This window comes from Nomascus leucogenys, chromosome 5 (genome assembly GCF_006542625.1).
Source record: "Nomascus leucogenys isolate Asia chromosome 5, Asia_NLE_v1, whole genome shotgun sequence".
Lineage (NCBI taxonomy): Eukaryota > Metazoa > Chordata > Mammalia > Primates > Hylobatidae > Nomascus > Nomascus leucogenys.
This window is the reverse complement of record NC_044385.1, coordinates 135,189,400-135,216,671: the sequence shown is the minus strand read 5'-3', so window position 1 is coordinate 135,216,671 and position 27,272 is coordinate 135,189,400. Positions and strand designations below refer to the sequence as shown.

The window sequence follows — 27,272 nt, the reverse complement described above, 5'->3', positions numbered from 1 at the left end:
TGGGTTTTCTGGGAAGCTCTAGAAGGGTGGCTCCAACTGCACCTAATTGGCCTGCAGCAGGGGTCCTCAGCAGGGCATGTGAGAATCATGGGTGGCGAGTCCCCATGCCTGGCTCATGCCCCAGGCCCGTTATACCAGAGGCATCAGGAAGTCGAAGCCCTCAGATGTGTGACACTCGCCAAGAGATGTTGAAAAATCACTCATTTAGAAAGATCATCCTTGCTGTTGGGTGGAGGAAGGCAAATAGGAGAAAAGATACTAAATGCCGAAAATACAAATATAATGCATTATTTACTACCAACTCCCTTAGGAGAATCACCGGTATTTGGGGCTGGCACACTCATTTTCTCTAGGCGTATTTTTTCCTGTGCTATATCTTCATCTGGGACAGTCTCTCTCTCTCTCTCTCTTTCAGTTGTTGATAGATGGCTTCTCCTCTGTTCACTTGGGAGTCATGCTATCCAAGACATGGCTCTTGACCGAGGGCCACGCGTGTACTTTTTGTCACGCTACACTCTGAGATCTGCACCGTGCCAGGGGCCTTTCCCGTGCCAGGGGCCTTTCCCATACCAGGGCTCTAGAAATTCATTTTAGTATTTATAACACTTGACAGTGCCTGTAGCCTAAACAGAACTACGTGCAATCTGAAAATAAATTATTTCTGTGGTATGTTTTTTTTAAAGTTGTTGTTTAACACCATCTATTCAAAAGGAGCATGGATTGTGAATTGGATCAACTTCATCAGTGTTTTCACTGTTGATGATTTATTCTTTCAGTAAGGAAAGAGCCTTTCTGGAATGAACCCACCACCCCTGGTGAATGTTGATGGCACTGCTCTTACTTCTCTCCAAAAACTGCTTGAGAAAACATCACTCCTACTTCTCCTTTTCCATGTTAGCCTGCTGGTCTCTAGATGACAGGTTCGGTTCCACTCATGCCCTCCTGTTCCTGGTGACCTTTTCATGCAGCCCTCTGCAGAGTCCTGTGTGTTCATCTCTCTCTGGCCGGATCCCGACCCCTGCTTTTCACTTCTCTTGCACCTGAGCACGATGCCTCCTTGAGTGCACCCGAGATTCTTCAGTTATATGTTGGGGACATTTCTCACATTGCTATGACTTAGACTTTGAACAATTTGACTTTGAGCAACTTAAGAGTGGGGACCATCTCTCATTTTTTCATCTTCAGAAAGGAGCATCGTACTTCAAATGCAATAGATAATAGCTACTCTTTGAATCAGAGATAGAAAGAGTGAAGACTGCGACTCTGTGCAACAGACTCCTTGGTATTGGTCGCCTCCGCAGCCTCTTGGATGGCTGGTCTTCTAGACACCTCCCTTTCTCCGGTCAATACACACATTGAAACACGTCAGTGTATTTCATTCTGGGAAGGCCTCTGTCAACACAGGATGTCTGAGTAGAGAGCTGAAAATTAAGGAGGTTTCCAAATGGAGGTCTGGCTGGCGAGCCACGGAGCAGGTGGCTCTGAGTCTTTGTGGGGTCAGAACAAGGTGGCTGCAGTGGCATCCCGGGGACAGTGGCAGAGACTGGATGGGAGGCTCCAAGGGCCCAAGGGACGAGGATGAATTCTGTTCTACTGTCCAAGGCAAACACTGGAAGCCTTTAATGGGGGCAGGAAGGGGTCAGTGAGAGGATCAAACTTCTACTTTAGAAAGCACACTCTGAACCACTCAGTGGGGCATGACTTTTCATGGGGGCCAGTCAGTGTCAGGGAGTCCAACAGAAAGGCTTGAAGAATTTCAGGTGGGAGATGATGGGAGCAAAGTTCTGTACTGCAGCAGAGAGACAGAGAGACGTAGACATGTTTGTTACATGTTCAGGAGGCAGAGCCAGAAGGACTTGCCGATGGGCTGGTGTGAGAGGTAGGATGAGAGCCAAGAATAACATTCCAGATTTTAGCGTCAGTGGGGATGCCATTTACTGGGACAGGGAAGACTTGGTGGGGGAAACAGGTTCTTTAGGTGAGAAAGTCAAAATGTCCAACCCAAAGCTATTAAAGATTCACAATAAAATATTATACCACTATTTAATTACTTGCATTTATAAATCATATTATACTTACTTATCTCTGGCCCCACCATCAATAATTTAAGACCATCCATACTACCTCCACCAATAAGTAAAAGGTGAGGTTCAGAGAGAGCCTGCAATGTGCTCAGCAGCACAGGAATAGGGGTGGCAGAGCTCGGTTTAACTCTAGTTCATCTCTGTGACACTCTCCCCAATTGCCCCATTGTCACTCCTGAAAGCAAACACACCACAATGACTTCATTGTTTTAAAAGATAAGTTAAACATCTTAAAGGATGCCCACAGAGAGACGCTGGGACTAGTGAGAGAGTGCCGCCCTTTCAGAATCAAGGACACCCAAGTCACTCCACCTTCAACTTCCCTCGGCTGTGGGTGCCTCTGGATGATGCTCAGCTAAATCCAAAAAAATGACTGTGTGTACTTAATTCTGAACACAGTGGCAGGAAAACACATGGGCCCATGAACTCCCACCTTCTATTCCCAGAAAGACAAGTACAGCCCTTTCCTATGTTGAAAATGGGTTTGTTTTAGACACCAAAATATATTTAAAAGAGATGACACATTCAGAGCAACAAAATTCAGAAATCATTTATTTGCTGCCATGAATTAACGTGAAAAGGTTAAACTGAATATGTCAGGGTGTGGCCAACAGACGTAAGCTGAACAAAACCCTTTAGCCTGCACTGATAGCAGAAGATGTGACATCAGGAGTGAGTCGCCATGCCGTGCTGTGCTGCTGGGAAGACCCCCGTGGGTGTGCACAGGCAACTCCCACTGTCTTCCTTTGTATAACAAGGAAGTGCCCTAGCTAGCAATACAGAGACTAAAGTAATGAAACAAACCGCAGCACTTATAAATCAGTAAGCGGGGTACGTCTGGGAATATGGTTCTACTGAATCTGAATCTAAGCGATTCCATTCGTACTCAGGAATCATGTATTCAAGTACCTGACTTGAATAATGATAATTTCTTCCTACTGAAGTTCAAGCACCATCGACCATTCCAACAACACCGGGTGAGGGTGGCTCTCTGGAGTGCTTTATTAGGATGATTGCTCAGCAGGTTGTACTTGCAAAGGGGAAGCTACTCTGGAGAGTCGGAAGGTGGGAAGCACAGTTAATGACTTTCCCATGACTCACAAAAGCAGGAGCTCAGCTCTGAGCTGTTTTGGAAGCTTCGTTTAGATTGGAGTCCCAGGAAGAATGGTCTCACACACATTCACATGACTACATCACATCACTATTTACATGGCTACAATATCTCGTGACACTTTGCACATATTCTGTTATGTCCAGCTGGGCAAATGGATGGGCCAAGTATCCTACTCAAATGAATTTTTAATGTATATAAACATAGAGATTACTGGGCATATTTTAATGTATTTTGGACTTTATGGCCCTAAACTGATGGTGGAAGATGGCAGAAACTCTTTTCTGTCTCTAAGATTTTATGAGGAAGCTTCATGGCCCAAAGAGTTCAATAGTAAAAAGATACCAATGTCAAAACGGAAGAAATTAACAACATGAAATGTAACGGTCTATATAACAATGCCAATATGTCAGTTCCAAAATCACAGTATGCAAATGCTGGCTGGGAAAAAATGCTGATCTAAGAATAATTCACGTAAAATGCAAAATCTATGCATGCTTGTTGATAAGGTTTACTGTGAAGTCACAGTGTTGCAGAATCACACAAACAAGCCAAAGACAGAAAAGCCAAAAGTGCTCAGTCTGAATTATGAGAATCCTGAATCTGCAAGAAAAAGGAGACACTAAGAAGCAGAGGGGGAAGAGAGGTCTGCAGGCTGGGGGCTCCTGACCCAAAGCACCCCGGCCGCACTGGGGCAGTGAAAGCAGGAAGGCGAGTGCCCCAGACCGAGGTGGGTGGTGAGGCGCTGGCCAGCAGGTTGGCCACACCAGCCTGAGCTGGGGGTTCCCTCTCGTTTCTCCTTCCTCGCTGTCCAGGTAGCGCCTGCTGTGTGAGAAACCCCACTGCCATTACCAGTCTGCCTGGACAGATCCCTCCACTGCTCCAAACAGTGCTGGCTTCACCTGTCCCCTTCCTCTGAAATAACTCTCCTAGTATCAGTAACTGCTAGCAAAAGCAATGACTGAGCTGTACTGCCTTCACCTTATTACAAGTTCCTGTAACTGCTCCCTTCTCTCCTGTGTCTGAATTTCCCATTCCTATCTGTTTTCAACCATGTTCTGAGGTCATCCCGCGTCTTGTGAGAGTGACAACTTGGACCGGGATGCAAGATGGATACATGCAGCCCCCATGTCTTCAAGGGCTCAGGCCTCTCCTTCCCTGTGAGTGGCCCTTATTCTAGGTGCTCCTGTCTTTTTGTGGGTCATTGCAAATACCGCCACAAAATCTTTCACCTGTTTTTACAAATCAGGGTTGGAAAGGCAAATTGTGAAGGGCTTAAGAGAAGCCCAGACAAAACCGTGGCTCCCACGCTCCTAGCATGTGACTGGGAGGTTCATAGAACCTCTCTTTGTGTTTGCTTCTTCATGAGTAGCAAGGGGAGGAACCTGCTTCTAGACTGGTCTGTGGATAGGGGGAGATGACATATGTCAAGGTTTTGGTATAGTCTCCTTCCTAAACTCAGTGCTGAACAAATGTTGGTTATTGTCATTTTAATTACATGATTTGAAGTATTAGATTCAAAGTGCTAATTCCTATTATGGCATAGAAGGTCATTTTAGATTCCTGTGCACACACATAAACACACATTTTGTTTTTATCATAGGATTCTACCTAAATATCCACAATATGTCATCAACTCCAAAACCACCCGTAACTCCTACGACATATGTCTGGTTTGAACCTGATAGGCTCCACCTGAAGAGTTTGACAGATGACAGCAAGTCGCACATTCCAAATCTTATTGACTTCGCCATCTCTGATTACATAAGCACTGGATTTTAGACGTAAAGAAAGTCTCTCTTTTTTCCTCCTCTAGCTGGTACAGAAAATCAAAGCATTTTAAGCCATAAGAATGGAATTTTTCTGTACCAGGGAAGATGTGAAAGAGGAAGTTTTACAGAAGTGTTCGATTGCTGCCTTTTTAAAGATATCTTTCAGCATCATGGTCCTCTCTGTTCCTGTGCCATGAGGGACACACAGAAGCTGAGCCTTGGGCTGGCACGTAACCAGGCTCTGGCTGCCCCACCCAACAGGCCTCCGAGGGCTCTGCAGTCCTCTTTCCTCCTCTTTCCTCTCCTTGTCCATTCTCAGCCACCCTCACTTCAAAATGCTGGGTTGATTTTCATCATTAGGTTTTAAATCATTTAAATTCATAATTCCTCACAGCTTGATGAATCCAAGTCCAGACCCCAGTTGATGTCCAACAAGAGAGGGTGGACACAGCTCTGGGCAGAGCTGCACAGAGGCAGAGACAGACACTAGGAGCAAGACCAGACCCCACTTATTCTACGTATTTTAAACCTCTAACTCCAAATCATAACTTTTGCATAACAATTATTATTTCAGTTATTCTCACATGACTCCAATGGGAAGGAGCCTTCTACACTAATAGTGACGATACTAGCCAACGCTTCCACTGCACTCGCTCCGTCACTCACAACCATACTCTGAGGCTACTCCTGGCCTACAGATGAGCAAAGGGAAGCATGATTTTCCCAAATGCCCTAGCCAGGGAGATGTAGATCCTGAATTAAGTAAACTCTGTGCCTTCAACTAATAAGCCTGCTGCTTTGAACAGTTCAAGCATAGTTATTGATGAATACTCATAAATTGCAAAAGACAGTCAGTCACCCTATATTGAGGATATAATCTCTCTAAATGGCAGCAGTCATGGAAGATTCGATTTTATAGGCCTACACACCTAAAAGCTATGATTTTGCTAACGGCTATTGATGTATATCAATTGATTTTTGCAATGTCCTATATCAATAGGACAAAGAAAAGCATTTTATCTTCAACTGTGCCACGTGTATCCTATATGTCCTGCACGCTACAAAGGAAACTTCAAAGATGGGGAGTGCATATGGAACGCACTGATAAGAGAGCGTTTTATGTATCATGTGTAAGAATGGTCACCAATGGTCCTTCACTGTGTCAGCAAGGGGACAAGGCCAGGCTGGAGTAGATTTGGACTGGGACATGGACCATGATCCACCCAGGTTCCTAGGAGCTCAGGCCAACTCACCCAGCAGGTCTGTCAGAAAGAGGTGGTCGCTCCAGACCCAGAGGAAGGCCCGGTGGACAAGGCGGTTTGGGGTTGCCCAGTGCAAGCGGCAGGATGTCCTCCCAGGTGGGAAGAGACTGGCAGGAGAGGTTGAGAGAACAAGAAACACCGACTACATCAGCTGAACAGTGACTACACTGGCGAGGCAGACGGGCTTGGTCCAGGGTGTGATGCTGTTTGCTACAGCCACGTGGGCGGGTTTGGGAAAGAAGGAGACAGGTTCACACACACACGTGGAACTGTGCAGGTGTCCCTCTCAAATGGCAGTGGGGTCTCCAAGCAGACGTTTGAGCCACGCTCTGCAAACTTCATTGGTCCATGAGGGCCACACCTCCAGTGACCAGCGACATCACAAACACTGGCAAAGTCAAGCAAGTGTCCTCTCAAATCCGAGCCTCTTTCACGTCTCCATATGGTTCATTATTTAAGATGCAAAAAATAAATTTATTTTATTTATAAGGAATAAACAATGTTAAAGAGACAGAGACAGATGGCCGGGCATAGTGGCTCACGCCTGTAATCTCAGCACTTTGGGAGGCCAAGGTGGGCAGATCACCGGAGGTAAGGAGTTCGAGACCAGCCTGGCCAACATGGTGAAACCCCGTCTCTACTAAAAATACAAAAATTAGCCGAGCTTGGTGGTGGGCACCTGTAATCCCAGCTACTTGGGAGGCTGAGGCTGGAGAATCACTTGAACCTGGGAGATGGAGATTGCAGTGAGCTGAGATCACACCATTGTATTCCAGCCTGGGTGACAATAGTGAAACTCTGTCTTAAAAAAAAAAAAAGAGAGAGAGAGAGACAGAGACAGAAAGAGATGACAGGGAAAGAAAGAAAGAGAGAGAGAAGGAAGGGAGGGAGGGAGGGAGGAAGGAAGGAGAGAGAGAGAAGGAAAGAGAGAGAGAGAAAGAAAGAAAAAAAGAAAAAAGAAAGAAAGAGAAAGAAGGGAGGGAAAGAAGGAAGGAAGGAAGGAAGGAAAGAGAAAGAAAGAGAAAAAAAGGGGTGGAACGAGAGGCAGAGGTCTATTTTGGAAGTGAATTCAGAGCCTCCTTGTCCAGACACAGAAGGAGGTTTATTGATCATTTTTAGCAAACATGTGCCTCGTGGTCCTTCAAGGTAAGGTAAGTCCTTAACTTGGTGAGAAACATAATGACTGCCATGTTTTCAGTCCTCAACAAGCTGGATTACACAGCTTACAGCTCCTTCCCCTAAACTTCTGAAGACAAATATGTTCTGAAATCCAGATTTTAAAAAAGTGAATGTAGTGTTTATATGTTTGAAGCAGTGTCCCCAGTCAAATATTTTAATTTGGGGAGAACCCCATATGAATATTCACAGTCAGAGAAATATTTAAGGATTATAAATACACTTACATCAATCGAGTTTAGATTTTGTTGCTACATAAGTTCAGGTTGGGTCATGTTTTTTATGAGCACATGAGTCATACGTGAATGTTTGGTTTTCAGAACTTTTGGGAATTTGAAATTATAAGTAAGCAATCAAGGACGTAGACCAACATGCTTTAAATTCATAATTTTATTTACTCATAACAACCCTGAGAATGTTTATGACGTTTAATTGACTGACTGCAGAAGTGAGGCTGGAGTGTTTGACCCTCTCCCAACACAAGAAGGACTTTCTCTTTTATACCCTGAAGGTAAATACACTGCTTGCACATCTAGCATCAAGCAAACATCTTTACTCAGGAAAGAACTGTGTCACCTCACTGATAACCAACTCCACCCCTAAAGGAAGTGCTGAGACAAGGAATGGAGAAGATGTCAAAGAACCGGTTAACTACAACCGCTCATGTCAAATTCCCCAAGGCCCAGCCATCTCTGTCACCTTGCATCATCAAGGAGACTTTATTGGATGTGACAGAAAAGCAATATTTATTAAAGATTTTTGAGTTAGGAGGTTTTCTAGTTAAACTGAAATTTAAAATATGTTAATCTGACCTGAGATTAAAGGGTGAGATTGAAGAGGCACCAAGGTAAGATGCTGTGCAGTGAGGGAAGGTGGGGCAGGAAGGGCCCAACCCGGGCCATGGGACTGCATGGCAATATGCCAGCACCTGCCCTGCCTCGAGAGAAAGAGACACGATAGCCACAATGCTCGTGGCACCTCTTTTTATACACATGACTGGGAAAACAGCCTGGATCAAATAGGAAGTGCAAGGGCCAGAAACAAAACTTTGAAAAGAGCCTGAGTATCTGGAGAAAAAGTCTATTTCCAGCTGTTTTCTCCAAACCGTGACTACCTGGACATTGGCCTTAGGTTTTTATGTCAAAACAGAGAGTATAAGTTTGAGTGTAAGTTTTTTTTTTTTTTTTCCTGAGACGGAGTCTTGCTCTTGTCGCCCAGGCTGGAGTGCAGTGGTGTGATCTCGGCTCACTGCAACCGCCACCTCCCAGGTTCCCGCGATTCTCTTGCCTCAGCCTCCCGAGTAGCTGGGACTACAGGCACCTGCCTCCACTTCTGGCTAATTTTTGTATTTTTAGTAGAGATGGGGGTTTCACCATGTTGGCCAGGTTGGTCTCGAACTCTGGACCTCTGGTGATCTGCCCACCTCGGCCTCCCAAAGTACTGCAATTACGGGCGTGAGCCACAACACCCGGCCAAGGGTAAGTTTCTAAACAATACAGCTGGCCATCACCTCCTCAAGGACAAACAGCATCAGCAGTCAGTGGCCAGGACTGCTGGAGATAGGCCCTCCCTCTCTGCTGGGAGATGGGCCACTGGGCACCATCTCCAGCCTCCTGCCTTGCCTGGCTTTGAGCAGGCTGCTACTTAACCTCTAGGACTCAGTGTCCTCATTCATCAAACAGGGACAATATTAGTAACAGTCTCATAGAGTTATTAGAAGAATTAAGTGAGAATTAATTACCGAGTATTGTGCCTGACACTCAAAATTTTAGTGAAGGTAGTTTCTTCCTGAATTTTATATGCATGTGCAGTTGTGTGTGCATGTTTATTTACGTGTTTATTATGTGAATACACCATCTTAATGACGGTGTATTTGGTATATTTATATTTGGCTTAATGATGGTCTATTTTCATAATAAAAATCATAATGATGCTACTATAGTCAAAAATATGAAAAAGAAAGGGGAAGGGTTAAGATGCTGATTTTAGCAAACAGTTCTCTTGCTGAAGTAGAGGCAGTTAAATTTATCTGTGATGCAAATTCCTTTACTATATGGAATCATTTGAAAACCATTCATACAAATAATTGAGAATCGAACAGATTGAAGTTCAAACATCAATTCTGCCCCATGCTGGTTAGTTAACAAAGCAACCATAGTTCTCAGTCACTTCGTCTGCAACATGGGGAAATCAATTATAATCTTCCACAAGTATCATGAGTAGACAAAGAGAAAATCTATGAGAAGTGCTCAATGACAGCTGTTATTAGCTTCAGAAGTATCACAAGGGTGACAACAAAACCAACAGCAGCAGCCAAAACAATGTGTCATCACATAATAAATTTAAGCATTTAAAAGTAATGTAGAAGTCTGAATTTTTGAGATATATTCAGACCACAAATAAAGGGCCTCTGGCCAAAATTCTCTTATGCTAGCTGTTTAATGACATTGTGGATTAGGCAGATCATACTGCTGTCTTAACCTCATACAATATTTTTTGAAAACATCTATACAAATCAAAGTCATGTGGAAATACATTGCAATATTCATCCATAGGCTTCATGCAATAGATCTACACTATTGTTGGTCCTGTATGAGCAGCTGGAAATCAAGGTGATAAGTTTGGCCAGAGTCATTAGCAGAGAGTGCTGAATAACTGGTGCCAGACTTACCGACAATTGCATTCTGACCTTCGCCTGCCGGCCTGGGAGTCTTTCAGGTAGTTGGAATGCCATGCAGGGGAAAGCACAGGGCCTCATGTTGCTCCTTGTTGATTAGTGCTCAGCTCTCCCTTCCCCTTCCTTCTGTTAAATAGCTCCCATCCCTAAGCAGGAGCCAAATGTACTTCTTTCTTCTGTCCTTAACTTAGGGGCCTGGGATGGGCCTAAGACCTGGGCTGAGCCACCAAGATGGCCTTTTGGCAGAGAGACAAGTTGCTCTTAAGTTAGGGGAGCCTAGGGCAGCATGTGATCACTTTCTCTGCTGTGTTAGAAAACACATACAAAGTAAAACTGATGTGTGTGTGTGCATGCGTGCATGTGCCATGTGCATGAGTGTGACAGACAGAGAGAAGCCACATTTCCCGAGTTCCTGCATCTCACGTCCCTGTGGCAAACACAACCTCTGCTCTCTTCAGCTATGCCATCATCTCAACACTCCCCCTTTTCCTTTTTTCTTTAAATGTGTTAGAGTTGGGAATCTAACACCACCAATCAAAAAGTTCCGATGAACAGAAATTTGAAACCAAACGTACCTTAGTTTGAAATCCACCTCTGTCATTTACCAAATATTCCAGCCAAATATCCTTGAACAAGTGACATATCTGGCTTCCGATTTATTATATATAACATCAAGAACAGAAGGCAGGATGGAAGCCACTGACCCAATTCCTCTCATTCTCCTTTCAAAGTGAAATTTCCTTGCTAACTTACATAGGTAGTCTGACCACTCATATAATGGCTACACTGTCCACCTAGGGTAACAAAAGCTCTGTTAGTTCTAAAATTCTTATGATTTTCTAGATTAAAATAAAGACCTAGCGTAGTTTGTTTTCATAGTCATTAGAGGTGGCAATCCCTAGAACGTCATAAGTTAGTTTTGCTTAAGCAATTCAAAATACAGACAGACATGCAGACTTTGACTTTCTGCTTTCTCTTTCATTTCCCTTAAAATCTCAGTGACACAAGGAGATAAAGACAGTATTGCCATTTTGTAGGCAGCACTGTTGTGGAGACAATTTAGGCATAAAGTCAGCAGGGCCTGGATTCAGATCTTGGCTCCTGGGTGACACCTCACTATACAATACAGACACAGCCTTGCACCCTCTGCTTAGCTGTGGATGAGGATTCAGTGAGTAAACAGAGACGAACACTTCAGAGAGTGCCTGGCACATGGGAAGTGCCCCATGAACTGCGCTGATCATGACTGTGACTGTCACTTAGGTGATTAATAATGGAGTCTGTGAGAATCTGATGAAAGCACCTCCTGTCTTCAACTTTTGTCTTGGGAGGACCTTCAAGCTACTTATTAAGTAAATAGCTTATTATATCACATAATTATGAAGACTCACCTCCAAATAGTATTTAAGTTTTCCCTTACCTCTTTTTAAACATTACGTGACACTCTCAGATTAGGCTCACTGTTCATAATAAGCCCTTAGCAGAAATCAAACCTTCACGGGAGCTGCTTGTCGTGGCTTCCCCGTGACAGGTACGGCTCCCAGAAGGATCACAAGTTCAAGCTCGCGGTGACTCAGCTTTTCCTTTCGTGGCCACGCGGGTTAGAAACAGGTCACATGCTCTGAGTCAAACACTGCTTGCTTTCAACTTAGCATTCAAAATTTGACCTTTACTCACAAATGTTATCCTGCAGCACCACAATCATTTCCACCATTAATCAATACAAAAAGAGATTCGGAATAACTTTTTGGATTTAGGAATCTAGCTTTTCTGGGACTGAACCCATCTAAGCTATTTAAAGTATGCTGAAGATAAACAATGAATGACTATTTCTGGCTTTCATTAAATCTCAATTCCCAAAAGCAGAAATTACATTCGTTCCCCAAATGTAAGGTTTGTATAATATACATAGGATAAGGAAAATTGAAAGAGTCCTTGTGAAACAAACAGCTGGTGGTGAGGGGGTTAGGGGGAAGCAGTCAATATAGGAAGAACCATAAGTGAAAAAGAAACTTTTGGTAACAAGCATTTGTGTTTGTGTTTCTTCATGTTTCTGTTTTTATTTTAATTTCTTGGTTTGGATTTTTGTCTTGTTTTGTTTCTCTCGTCTGACTTTATGGAGAGCTCGCCATCTTGTGGAATTCCAGAAGACTGCCACAGCTCAAAATATAGAAACCTACAGACTTTTTTTCTTGTTGTTTTAATAATCTGTGGAGGAAGATGCTTATGCAAAGTGTTATAAATACTGTTTTCATGCAGCTAAGCCTTAGGAGGTGATGTCTATATCTGTATCACTTATATTCTAAAGTTAGGCACACGTCCTTTCTGCTGTTTCTAGATATCATTCCTATGTTACAAACAGGAAAGTAGTTTTACATTCATTTTATGCTGAAATAAACCTCCATAAATTTTCATGTGATACTTTCAACATTTATAGTTCTAAAAACAGTGTCAAAGCTAAAGAGCACTTTTGTAGCTTTAATGATGAAAGAGAATTACAGGCCGGGCACAGTGGTTCATGCTTGTGATCCTGGCACTTTGGGAGGCTGAGGCAGGTGGATCACTTGAGGTCAGGAGTTCGAGACCAGCCTGGCCAACATGGTGAAACCCCGTCCCTACTAAAAATACAAAAATTAGCCAGATGGGGTGGCGTGTACCTGTAATCCCAGCTATTCGGGAGGCTAAGACAGAAGAATCGCTTGGGCCAGGGAGGCGGAGGTTGCAGTAAGCCGAGATAGCACCACTGCACTCCAGCCTGGGTGACAGAGCAAGACTCCGTCTCAAAAAAAAGAAAAAAAAGGGAATTACAGCAATGTTTTCTTCTCTCTGGAGGTCTAATCACATAAGATATGATAAGTATTGAATATGCCTTTAGCTCACAGTTACTGATGCATGTATATTTTATTTTGATTCATGTATCTAGTGAGTTGTTATGAACAAAGAAGAGAGAGAATGAATTTGAAGGAAGAAGACTTGCAATTTTTGTAGTGTTTGCTTTAGGACTTGGTGTACTTCATCCAAATTCCACTGAAAGCTGCACTGTGGAGTAAGTGAGTGAGCAAAGAGATGCTGTGTTCATGTGGTCACATGTAGGCTGGTTTATTCTACATCATAGGAATAGCAATATTATTTTGAAAAAAATCAGACAAGTAGATGTGACAATAATAATGCCATTCTTAATAATAGTAGATATACTACGTATAATATAGTATATATAATACATATATTAACAATAGTAGAAACACTAATTATTAACAATAGTAGATATAATTATCTACTTAGTAGATATACTACATATATGTAGAATCAGGGAGCCCCCAGAATCACAGCAGATTCAGAGAGACTCCAGGGATGCCTCGTGGTCAGAACAAATTTATAGACAAAAAAAGGGAAGTGCCGTAAAGAAATCGGCAGTAAGGTATAGAAACAGCCAGATTGGTTACAGGTTGGTGTTTGCTTTATTTGAACAACTGAACACTCAGCAGTCTATCAGTGGTTGAAGTATGGCCGCTGGGATTGGCCAAGACTCAGCTATTGCTACAGGCACATACGCCTAAGTTGGGTTTTCAATCTCGTCTGCCTATTAAGCTAGGTTATAGTTCGTCCACAAGCACTCAAATATAGAAGCACAGAGTCCTCCTCCAGCCATATTTAGTTTGCTTTAACATATGGTATTAAGCATTTTACAAATAGCAATATCTTTACCTACGAGTACCAATTTTAAGGAAGGGATTCAGAAGGACCATCAGTTTGTGAAAGGTTAGAAAGCTCGCAAATTCAGATTTACATTTCTAAGTGTGAGCAAGCCAAACAGTTTCCAAAACTATGGAAATTAATACTCATAATTACCAAACAAAGGTTAGATACCAACCTAAATCCAAACATTAAACGAATATGAACTTCTCAAACCCAACCGACATTGCAAAAGTGAGAAGATCCACCAACATTATAAACGTGAGAAGACCCGCATAACATAAACCACAAAAAATACTGTATACACACTATGCTATAACTTGAAAAACAGCTTGCTTTACCGTTAAAGTTTTCCTGTGAAATTGTCATTGTACAAATGCTCCAACTGATGTATTCATGAAGCTGGAAGGTGGTGGGTGGTGAATATTTTCATGGAAAATGTTGTTTTGCACCCATTAGATATTTATGATACATTTTAATAAAATAACTGCTTTGTTCAAGAGAATTGAATTATTCATGATCTTCCTAAGTTCTTTCCTGTTGGAACTCCTCATAAAGTCACCCCTGACTGTTTGACTTTCTAAATAGCCTAAGTGACTCCAAACTCGTTTTTGCAAAGAGAAATGAATGTCAGAATTGAAGCTCAATACAGAAATCCTTGTTTTCTCCCACACACTCACACACTTCAACAGACTCATCCAAACCACAGATCAAGAAGTTAAATTGTTTATTTAAATTATAGATTAGATTATTCCTTTTTCTTCATCAGTGGCCATACGTCTGCAATGCCAAGCACATACCCACGTGCACACACATGCACACACACAGACACACACATAGACACAGATGCACTCTAAGCTACGTATCTGCTTGAGGCTTTGAGCTTTTGCTCCTTAGAAGGGATTGGGAACAGAGAAACCCAAAACTCTTCTCTTCCTCACAGGCCATCTCTCAACATGCAATCCTAGAATCCAGTTAGGTGCTTCCCCCCAGGGTCAACATGTTCAGTTAGCGATGTTCAAGGTAGAAAATCACAGTTAATCTCAGGTGGTGGCTTTTGTCAATACTGCTGTTGCATAAAAGGTATTCACTTGAGTACAAGTGTCTTCGTGTCTCTGGCTTTGATTTCCTCCTTTATAATATGAAGGGATTTGATTTAAAGTATTTCTAATATCCTAGAAGCTTGGAATTTTTATATTTCTATCACTTTTGCCTGGGTTACCATACTTTAATATTAGCATTTTCTTCTAAACTTCTATTGTATTTTGCGAACAGAAAACCCTAAAATAGTCTTTCTTTGTAAATAAAACACAATTTTGATAAGGCCTTTTACACTTCTTGACTACTTTCTACCTACACAACATGACAAACCATATCCATAGCCCTGGATGTCTTCACTGAAATTTAATGATAGCAATTAGTAATGCGATTGTAAATTAGGCCAATTCATTCTCTTCCCCTGAGCCCACCTGCACCATCACTCACCCCTCACAGCAGTGGCGGGACAGAGGTTGTCCTGTGATTTCTCCAAGCAGTTCTAGAAGTTCAGCCTCACACTGGCTCCATCACGCTGGACCCTCCTGTACCCTCTCTCCAGTACGCTCCTGACACTCCTGCATCTCCACCTTGCTGTCTTAAAACCAGCAGGACTGGTTCTCTGACCACTCTTCTCCTCCCCAGCACCCTGGTTCCCTCCTAGCCTTGTCACGATGTAAATGGCACAATGACACCATGTGTTGCTCAGGCCACAGTCACAGGAATCATTCTTGATCTCTTTACCTCATATCCCTTGTTCAGTGCATCCTTCAATCCCGACCTTCCTACCTTCAGAGCATAACCCATGTTTTCCCATTCCTCATCGCCTGCACCACCATTACCATGAGTGCCATCACCACCTCCCCACTACCATACCAGGAATTTAGCTCTCTGCTTCCAGCTGGGAATACCGTAGGGACATCTCCACAGACGCAAGTCACCTTTAAAGTGAAAACCAATTCTCTTGCATACTTAAAACCCCCAATCACTTCCAGACAACTCTGAAGGAAATCTAAATTTCTGAGCATGGCTGTTTTTTTCACGCTGTCTCTATTATCCTCCTTCTTTCCCATACAACTCTAATCTCAGCTCCTGGCTTTCATGTTGTCCCTCAAACATCGAGTATGTTTCCTCAGGCCCCTTGTACACTTCCATCTCCCTTGGACACCACATCAGATCTGTGAATGGCCTTCTCTGGTGTCTCTACCACAGGTACCACCTGGTAGGAGGCTCTCGATTAACCTATCTAAAAGCAGGACACCCACCTACTCCTCTGTTCCCCAACCCTGATTTATTTTTCATCATATCACCTCAACTATTACCAACCTGTTTGTTAATGTCTCCCCAACCAGAATGTAATGGCTTCAGATGGAGAAATAGCACAGCAAAGCAGAGAGAACTGGAGGTATTTTTTTTTGCTGGCTTCAATCAGCCTCCTTGCGTACTCAAGAGGAGGGCTTGTTGGGGAAGTTTCCCTCCCACCCCTCCCCCGACCAATTTGTTCTCTCAATAAGCACTTGGCCTTAACCACTGTCTTGACTACATGCAGGTGAGTGAAGCAACCCTTCTGTGTGTGTGTGTGTGTGTGTGTGTGTTTTCTCCTAGAGCATCCTTTATTTTTCTCACAAAAGTTCTCCTAAAATTGTGCAAACTCACACCATTCTTCTAGATCTAATAATAAACACTCAATAAGCCATAAATCAGGTATCAGCAGGTATCTGAAGTCAATCCACATATCCTCAGAGTCTAGTTCCCACACCCCCTGCCACTGAATTGAGTTTGGATCAGAATCCAATTCTCTCTTGCACTCTTCTCCCACCAACTTCTCATCTGAACAGGATTCATTTCCCATACTGTTTCTTGTTCTCACCCTAATGCAAATCTGGACCAATCCCTGTGACGGAGACACACTAAGCCAGGCAGTTAGCAGAAGTGCAAACATTGAGAAAACATTCTTCACTCACTGTCTATACGGCCTGTCATTCCCATCATTCTCCTATGACCAAGGCATCCTAATTTTAACACAAGTGCTTTCTGCCTCCATTAAAGGAAATCAGCCCCTCAGGTTATGTGTGCTGTGCATCTTAATCCATGATGTACCTTCATCCAACACCAATGAATAATCATACTTACTCAAATAATATTGCCCATTATCTCAAAACAGGACCATGGATTAGGAATGCATAACTAATGTTATAGCCAAAATACTTAAAAGGAGTACAGGAGTTTATATATGCACAAGTTTTTTTCTGATCTGAAAACTAGTAAAATATAAGTTTGTTCTCACACATACAACTTCACCCATTCAGTAAACAGTTGGAACCTTGTTATGTGGATGGTTTCAACCTAACAGTATCCAACAGTTATCTTTTACTCACCATTTTGTCTCTGAAAAGTAAGAAGATAATTTAAGACTACCAAATTGCAATCACAATTTGAAGGCACAGCTTTTAGATACAAAATACTTACTCACCGGTGTGCACATAAATTATTAAGATGAAGTCCATGTTTTTCTTCAGCAGATAACCCATCCATCAACAAGTAGAAAATGAGAAAATTGCTCTGGCCAAGAGGTTGTGAAACAAGTCTGGATTTCTCTAGCAAATATGTATAAATTCTGGCTGGTTGGGAAAAGAAAAGTGATTCTGTTAAATGGCAGTATTCATTTTCATAAATTAACACATATTAATGAATTACAAGAGTACACGGACTGTTAATTTCTCCCTTTCCCATCTATTTACATTTTATTTTATTGTCTTTTTGCATTAGCTACAACTTTCAATATGATGCTGAAAAGACGTGGTTTAAGGGGACATCCTTCCTTGTCCCATATGCAACAAAGAACTTGGTGCATAAATGTAATCTGAAAGAAGATTTGCTCTTGTCTGTAACGAAGTCTTTGAAATAAGCTTTGGAATCTTCCTCATTAATATCCCACTGTTTGAGAGTCCCGGCAGTGTTGATATGATGGATATTAACTTACACTGTTCAAAAAGTGCTCCACTAAAGGCACTGACAAGCATTCCCAGCAACCAGATCAGAATTATATATAGCCACACTATGAAGGCCCAGGGAGACAGACCATGGTCCCTCACTGCCAGAAACACTGGAGGAAACCCACTGCAGCAAAGGAAAATGCAATTTGAATTCACACAGATCTAGTTTAATATACAGAATGTATTTGAGGATGAGGTGGATGAGGTGTCTGGAAAGTAACACATGTCCAGTGTGAACAGTGTGTAGTCACCTTCTCCTTTTATTCTCACCACACATGTGTGGTAATAGGACTACTATCTAATGTTTATTTAGTCCTCTATTTTCAAAACTTTACAAAATAAAATAAAATATAACCCAATACACAAATACAAGGTGTTGAAATTTATTTGATAGTAGTTGATTAACAATGCCAAAAAGATGCAATATGGTAATCACAGCCTCAATTTTGCTTTACATATGAAGATCAACAATTTGGAAGCTAGCATTTGTCAAAATTACGACTGTATGTTTGGCATGCTACAAATTTCATTGTTTCTGGAGCATTTAAAATATTAATATAGGTTTATTTTTATCATTATGAATAATCAGATTATGTATTTCAATTATAGTTTTATTTATTTATGTATTTATTGAGACACAGTCTCACTCTGTTGCCCAGGCTAGAGCGCAGTGGCATGATCTTGGCTCACTGTAACCTCTGCCTCTCTGGTTCAAGTGATTCTCCCGCCTCAGCCTCCTGAGTAGCTGGGACCACAGGTGTGCGCCACCACACTGGCTAATTTTTGTATTTTTAGTAGAGACGGGCTTTTGCCATATTGGCCAGGCTGGTCTTGAACTCCTGACCTCAAGTGATCTGCCCACCTCGGCCTCCCAGGAATTACAGGGGTTAGCCACCAAGCCAGACCTGTATTTCAATTTTAAATGCAGATGTGAATTATTACAGTTTTCCTCTTTGAAGTAAGAATCCATTATCAGTATTATTTGGGTGAGGGGTGTTAAAGAACGGCAGTTCTTAGAAAGGCAAATAAATGGTTGTAATTATCTCATACATTTGAACTTTAAAAAAAATCTCATGTAATGAATTTGCTCAGAATTATTCTAAAGTCCAGCCACTAAAAGCAAAAATGTGATGTCTCCCAATTTAATTGTCTGCAGTAAATCTGTTCTCACAACTAGAACCACTATTTACAGTGCCTTCCAATGCATTTAGTAAGTGGTCAGTTTAGCTAATCAGATATCAGAGTTTTTAAAAATTTCAAAATTAATATCCCTTAGTATGAAAAGTTGTCTGAAGAGACAACTTTGGGAAAAGTTGCCAAGAGTGCATAAAGAACAGGTCTTTCAAAATATCCCTTTCACTGGTGACAGTAAAGCCCAAAGGTGATGGTAAAATTAGAACAGGGGTGCTGTGGAGCCCTGAATTAGCAATAAACCTCAGTGGATGAGCATGTGTGCTTGAATGTGTGTGCACAGGTCTCCATGAGAATCAATTAGGTGGCAATTTCAAGTTAAGTTTTAAATATTTTTTTCTTTTTTTCCCCCTTAAATTCTTTGCTGAAAATATTTTCTGTTTAATAATAATAACATTCATCTTGAATTAATTTACTACTCAAGAGGATATTTTTTAAAGACATTTTAAATAAAATTATCTTCCATTTTCTCCTAGCCTTTAGGCATGAAATATCAGATGAGAAGGGAGAACGAACTAATCATCTTGCTACCATTCTTGGAGAAATGGTTGGCTAACCCCCACCTATCCCAGCCAATATGCAAGCTTTGCTTGAAGCAGTGTTCAAAACTAATCAAATTCCACATCATGGAGTCACTTCAATACGTTTCATCTAAATTCAAAAACAGTGTAATTATTAATCAACCTGGTTAGCTCATCTCCAGCAGTGAATAAAATTGCTGTGGATTAGCGGAATTCTGATCAGCAGGGTTTCAAAATATGTATACATCTTGAGTGAGCTTTTAGATGGAAGCAAACACAAGACAGCCCAAAATTCAAATTGCCATGAAACTCTAATATTCTTTCAAATGGAGAAATGCAGACTTTCTGTTCTGTCTGAAATGAAACGGTAAAAATGGAAGGAGTATGATGGGCTTCTAAGTTAAAAAGGTTTCAGGATGCATTCATGTAAGTGTTCGTACACAGAAAGAAACATTCTACTAACCGAGTTCTTGACTTCTCAAGACTTCTATGTTTTAAAAGCTCTTTTATGTCAGAAATACTTTTGACTAGAAACATGCTTATAATTCTCTACAAGTGTCCACATATTCATATATGCATTTCAAAAAGTTTTGGTGTTGAAAAATATATATGTTTGCAGATTACATGTAACATAAAATGCAAAGTATTTCATAGGGCTATACAGCTTTTGTTCATTATATAAAAAAAAGTGGCAGAAATAAACTTCCCTCTTTCAAGAAAGAAAAATTCCTGCCTTTGTTCTTCCCATTGACTTCCAGAAACTTCCAACACCCACTCTCACCATGTCTCACCCATCTAGTTATGGGTACATGACCACGTAGGGCCTGTTTCCAGAAAGTATTGTCATGCCTTCAATTAGCAAGCACCAAAAACATACTATCAACGAATTAGGATAGCCAAATATTTTCTCTTTCACACCTATGCATTTCTTTCCATCTCATTATTCATGATCAGGGTGGTCATCACTTTGGTGGTATAACCTGAGTGCAAGTGCCTCCCACAGGAGTCAAATGGACGGACCCTGCTCTGGAGTCTGATGCTGCCAATCCCCGCAGCCCTCTGGGCTTCATTTTTCCTATCTGTAATATGAAGAAGAAAAGACGCGAAGGTCCCAAGGTCCCTCTGGACTCCAAGAGGAAGGTGCTACCACTTAAAGGACCTACCGTGTACCACACACTATTCCAGTGTCCTTCTAACATTGCCTCATTTAAATTATGTTGCAGGCCTTTTCACATTTAAGCCCAACTGTCTTGTCTCCTAAGCCCAGGCTGTTTGCAATAAAGGATGCTGCTCTTCACATAAGATCAACTAAAGCATTTCAAAACTTTTAAAAGAATGTCCTGCTAAGTATATAATTCTAAGACTAATTGATGATGGTAACAAAGATGATTATTCATCTGTTATTATGCCTCTATTTAACATCAGGATTTGGGGAAAAAAACACAAAGCAAAGGCCTTAATATATTTTCCATTTCATTTGCAGTAACTTTAAGGTTTAAATTTCCTAAACAGAACACATAGCCTGGCTATATTTACTGGAAGATATTTTCTATAGTTAGGAAATTTCAATTTCAACTTAAGTACCCTTGGACACCTCCAGGGCACAAACATCAAAAGGCAAGTATTCTTGACATTCCTCAGGGGGACTCTAGACCTCCCTCCCTTTTGAGTTCCTCCCACTTATTTCTGGGAAAGGGAGAATCTAAGACTTGAAATAAAAGTGAAAGAAAAAGAAAACAGTGAGTGATTTAAAGAGCAATGTTAACCTACTGAATATGCATGGGAACGCTAAGAGTTTGGGGTGATGGCTATCCCTCTTGGACAGAAGAAGAAAATGAGGCATGGAAGATCCAGTGAGCTGCCCAAGACCAGCGGGCACAAAGTAAATGAGCCAGGACTCAACCCCAGGCCTTGTGGCTCGTAAGGACTGCAGAGGGAACTCAGAGCTTAGAATCAAGCCAACATCTGCCTTTTGAGCTTGCCGAACGCATTGCTGATGGTGATGAATTTGGCCCTCTGCACATTCTGGGTGCAGTTAAAAGCATGGCCTTATGGACTCTCAATGTCTTCCAGTCCTTTACAAGTAAGCTCTTGAGGAAAGTGTAAGAAAAGAAAAGTAAGCTCTTGAGGAAAGTGTAAGAAAAGAAAACAGTATCATCAAAAGAAACCACCCCCTAACCCACAGTAGCCATATGAGGCCATAAAATACTGTATTTCCTGGAAGGTGGTGATCTTCTAAAAGTCCTTCAACCTGTTTTTGGTGAACAGAATTCTCTTCAATAATGAATATTCCAGAAGAGGAGATCATTTTCTTGTTTGAGAACTTATCTGGTCAATAGCTAAGATTTACCTTGGATAAACAGAATGACTCCGTTTTGAATATCTAGCTGCTAAGTGAGATTTGGGACATGGCTGGTCCTATGCTCTTTTCACAAGCCCCCTCAGCCAAATAAGATTCATGAAGATGCACTAAGGACAGTGTTCTTGGCACCCCTTTATTAGCACTGGCTCCTTTGCAGAGGCAGCCCGATTAAACCATGAATAGCTCCATCATGATACTAGAAATAGTCAACTTCAAAAGTGGTTTATTTCCAATTACATGAAAAGCAGCTGAAAGGAACACAGGAGACCATGGAGTCTGGTCCCCTAATTTTACAGCCGGGTAAAGAGAATCAGTGACATTCACCTATTCACCTGAGTTTACAAACCAATGGCCAACCTGCAATTCGATCTAGAAGGCCCTTTTTCATGTGCCCAGCTACCTTGCATGAAGATGGTTTTACAACTTGATTTGTTGCTCCCAGAAAACAGGTGACTTGCGAGTAAATTAGAAAAAGAAAGAGCTAATTAAAAATGTTGCTATCACTTATTTTTGAAGATCGAAAAAAATAAAGTGATTATTTGATAAGAATGAAGACAGTATATTATTTTACTTTATCTGCATATGTTTGGTGAGACAGTTTTGTGTACTATATAAAAAACTGCATACACTCTAAAGTGAATGAAAACTTTATAGTTTTGTACCCTTAAAAGACAAGGAATGATCTTGTGCAGAAGAGAAAGAATTGTCATTCCCTTTCCAGGAACAGGCCCTAAGTGGTCATGTACCCATAAGGAGATGGATGCAACAGGATGAGGGTGGGTGTTGGAAGTTTCTGGAAGTCCATGGGAAGGACAAGGGCAGGAACTTTTCTTTCTTGAGGGAGAAGAAAGTTTATTTCCCCCACTTATTTTTTCATAATGAACAAAAACTGTATAGCCCTACAAAATACTTCATTGCATATTATGTTACATTCAATTTGTAAACACATATTTTCAGGACCAAAACTTTTTGGAAAACATACATGAATATGCCATTAATATCATAAATTGACTTGTATGTCACACAATGTAAATCTCTTTGCATGCTCAGATGAAAAATACAAATTGGTAGGGATTCAGGCAATGATATTAGCAAATTACCTCAAGTCTCAAATAAAAGGTACTGTATGGCTAAAACCAAGTCATTGTTGGCAAAGTTTTCCTTTTACTTACACAGTAACTTTTTATAAACTTGTCCGTGCGGTGATAGTACAATGTTTTATAAGTCACTCAATCCTGAGGGAGAGTGACACTTACACCAGGGAACCTCAATAATTATATTCTAAAATAAATAATCAGATGGGGGAAAATACTGGACTAGAAGCCAGACTAGAATGTTATTTATAAATTACATTTTCCCCCAAACAAGAAACAGTCCTTACTTATCTATAGTTCATGTTTCATAAAGCTGAGCGTGGTATTTTTTACATTATTATTTGTGGTTACATCTCTGAAGAAAGATTTGACATTAAATTATAAAAGTGTAACTAATAGTAACAATGAAAGTAACAGCATCTAGCAACCTTCAAGTTAGTATAATGATACTCACTGTCCAATAAAATGGTAACAACTATTTCATCAATGCTGGTAATTTAAAGAAAAACAATCTACCATAAAGGATAAACTTAATCTGTAATCAACACTTATTTGACCTGGTTTGAGGTAGAGTAGCCTCACTCCAATTTGATTAACTATTTTAGTGAACATTTACAATTCAGAATGCTTTTACAGGGGACTGACCTGAATGCCTCAGCTCTCTTTACAATGTATGTGAAGTAGTTTATGTTTTTTTCTTTTATAAAGAGTCTTGGCAGCAGATGGAATTATTTAAAAGTATCACTAACGTATAACGAAAGTATCATTTACTGATAGCTCCTTAAAGTGTTCAGTGCCTATTTTTTTGGGCAGTGATGATTTTGTTCTTAAATTGAAAATCATTTTAAAGTAAAAATTCATATAATAGATCTCCATTACTCTTTGTTGCAGGATGGATTTTGTCCTACAAAAAAATATATATACATATTGAAGTCTTCCTCCTTAATACCTTGGAATGAAACCTTCTTTGGGAATAGCATCAATGCAGAGATACAGTAGTCACCCCTTATCTTCAGTTGATACATTCTAAGATCCCCAGTGGAACCCTGAAACTGAGGATACTACCAAACCCTGTATACACGATGTTTTTCCTATACATACACATCTATGATAAAATTTAACTTATAAATTTGGCACAGCAAGAAATTAACACAGCAACTAATAATGCAACAGAACAATTATAACAATATGCTGTTCACAATTCCAGGGGTAGGAGATTGTTTCCTACCATGGATCTTAGCAACCTCAGCATACAATTTGTTTTCTTTCCTTATTAAGTTGAGAACTTTCACCTTTTCATTAAAAGGAAGCTGAGGCCATTATTAAGTAAAATAAGAGTTACTTGAACACAAGCACCAGGAAACTGGCACCATCTGATAACTGAGAGAGCTTCTAAGTGATTAACAGGTGGGTAGCGGAGACATCGTGGATACACTGAACAAAGGGGTGATTCACTTCCCAGCCTGGATGGAGCTGAAGGGCAGGAGATTTCATCACATTACTCGGAATAACATGCAATTGAACACTTATGAACTGTTTATTTTGAGAATTTTCTATTTAAAATTTTTGGGCCACAGTTGAACTCCGGTAACTGAAACCATAGAAAGCAAAACCTTAGTTTAGGGTGAAACTACTATACTCAAGTTACAATAAGGTCATACTGGAGTGGGGTGTGTCCTAATCCAAGGTGACCAGTGTCCTTTGGAGAAGACAATAGGCACAGGGAGAAGGTCATCAGTCAATAGAGGCAGAGACTGGAGCAATGCATCTCCAAGCCAAGGAACACTAAAGATGAGCAGCAACCATCAGAGCTAGGAATGGGCAGGGGAGGTCCCCCCAGAGAAGTCAAGAGCTCGTGCGTCTACAGACACCCGAATTCCAGACTTCTAACCTCCAGGACTGTGAGACAATTAATTTCTGTTGTTTCCAGCCACCACATTGGTGTTCATTTGCTACTGCATTTGCATTTAACCTTGTAACTTCAACATCTAAACATCTAAAAACATCTTTTCTTTCATTTATTTATTTATTTATTTATTTATTTATTTATTTTTGAGATGGAGTTTCGCTCTCGTTGCCCAGGCTGGAGTGCAATAGTGTGATCTCTCCTCACGGCAACCTCCGCCTCCTGGGTTCAAATGATTGTCCCGTCTCAGCCTCTCGAGTAGCTGGGATTACAGGCATGCACCACCACACCTGGATAATTTTGTATTTTTAGTAGAGACGGGGTTTCTCTATGTTGGTCAGGCTGGTCTCAAACTCCTGACCTCAGGAAATCCACCCACCTCGGCCTCCCAAAGTGCTGGGATTTCAGGCGTGAGCCACCACGCCAGGCTCATACTGTTTTTATGCATGTTATTTATCACATTTCATTAGTAGAAATCTGATTCTGACATAGATTTGCTGCAAAATACAATGTTTTTGTTTCTAGATTACGGCCAAAACTAACTTTTTTTTTCCTGAAGGGAAAATATGGTAACTTTAAAAAGCCAAAGAAAATTAAGCTCTTTCAGAAATCTTTTATAATAATTGGCAAATGTTTATGTGCTGACAGCTGTTGTAAAAGCTTTTAAAAATATTCGATTACTTCAAGTATATCAAAAATTCTACCTACAATTGTATTTATATTATTAATTTGCATTAATAATCTGTTTTAATTGGAAAGATGTAAAATCCTAGGTGAATTCTAAATCAGCTGAATTTTAAATAAGGAGTTTTCATAAAATATACTTTAAGTATTTAAATCAAATACGAAACAGTGTCTGTTTGGGTTTAGTTTGGCAATAATTTTGATGTTTAGATTTAATTCAATCATTTAACTATATGGATTCAGTTTTATTTCAAATAGATTTCAATGTGTATTATGTGAAGAAATGATATATAATACTAAGGTATTATTTATTTAATTAAAGTATTTGAGTTTGTTTCTATGTTCAGCAAGGATAATTCAGCTATGTTTGGTTTGGGTTTGGTTTCTCATTATATAGCCTATACAAAAATCATCTTGAAAAGGTCCAGCTTGCATTTGAGAATATTTTTTAATTCACAATAACTTCAGCACTTATCACCTGATATCCCAGGTATGTACACACACACACACACACACACACACACTCACTCACTCACTCACACACCCTCAACTGAGTGCCTGAGTATTGATCCTTTTTCTAATGTAATACAAACTTTCCAGAAGTATCTTAAGCTGTTTACAGACACGGTCATGAAGAAGAACAGGTTTTCTCTCCCAGCATTGCTTCATACATGGTGTCTTCATCGCGTGCCCGTGTGTGACGTGGCCGCACGCTGGCTCGGCACAGGAAATCCACATTGTCAAATACTGCATTTACCTCCAGTTAGCTGTCGTTTCCTCTCACAGAACTGCAGTTCGAAATACTTGATGAAGCAACTGGACAAATCATTAAGTGTGGTCTTGGCATGTCCAAAGGCTTCTAAGATGCACATGACCTGTGGGAGAGGAGAATATTTTACTGAACTGCTCATATTTTAAAAAATAAAATTGATGAGTAATAGCGACGATGCAGCGAATAATACTTCTTGGTCTGAAAGTTTCTATCCTGCTCATATAATGCTACATTGAATTTTTAAGACTCCTTTTTCCTCAAAGGCAAGCCACTAGCATCTTATGTCTCAAATTGTGGCTACTGTTCATGAAGCAATAATAGACAGATTGCTTCACGACCCTGCACTCTCCCTGTACATAAGAGAAGGAAAGCCATTCTCTTCACACACAGCCCCAAGCTTAACAAATGTTACCGAGATTTCAAACCTGAATAGAACAGTAAAATAGCGTTTGCATTTTGGAAGGGAAGGAGTCATTTGAATTAATATAAGCAAAAGCCAGAATTTATTTTACAATAATACATTTATTTAAACATCGGCATAGAACATTCCCTTGAATACTTATTTACTTTCCACTCATCCTCTTTTCAACCCTGACCCCCGTTTATCCTCCCTGTACCGTGCTTTTGCCTCACACCAACTATTCTCTCCCACAGGGCAGCGGTGAAACTCCCAGCTGAGCTGCCGTGCCACCTTCTCTCACTGCCCTGTGCTTTGTTGCAGACTGGCAAGTCTGTGGCTTTGCAATGCTATGATAAAGCTCCTCAGGCCAACCCTGGGAGCTGAAATTCTTCCTTGACATGTTTCCTTGAGCATTAACAGTAGAATAAAAGTCACTGCTTCTTCATCAATTGACTCTGGCTGTGAAGGTGATGGGGACCAAGCAATTCTCCAAAATGTATGAAAATCTGGAGGGTTCAAGGGTGTCTCTTGCATGA

At 40.8% G+C, this 27,272-nt stretch overlaps 1 protein-coding gene across 1 annotated transcript in view; it reads right to left on the bottom strand.

Annotated features, from left to right (window-relative positions):
- Window positions 1-27,272, bottom strand: part of MYO16 (myosin XVI) — a 575,469-nt gene that overhangs the window by 279,563 nt on the left and 268,634 nt on the right. Inside the window, exons 15-16 of the mRNA XM_030813681.1 lie at window positions 26,322-26,439; window positions 17,284-17,431 (exon numbers count right to left, since the gene is read on the bottom strand). Coding sequence (XP_030669541.1) covers window positions 17,284-17,431; window positions 26,322-26,439 — 266 coding nt within the window. The remainder of the gene's footprint in view (window positions 1-17,283; window positions 17,432-26,321; window positions 26,440-27,272) is intronic.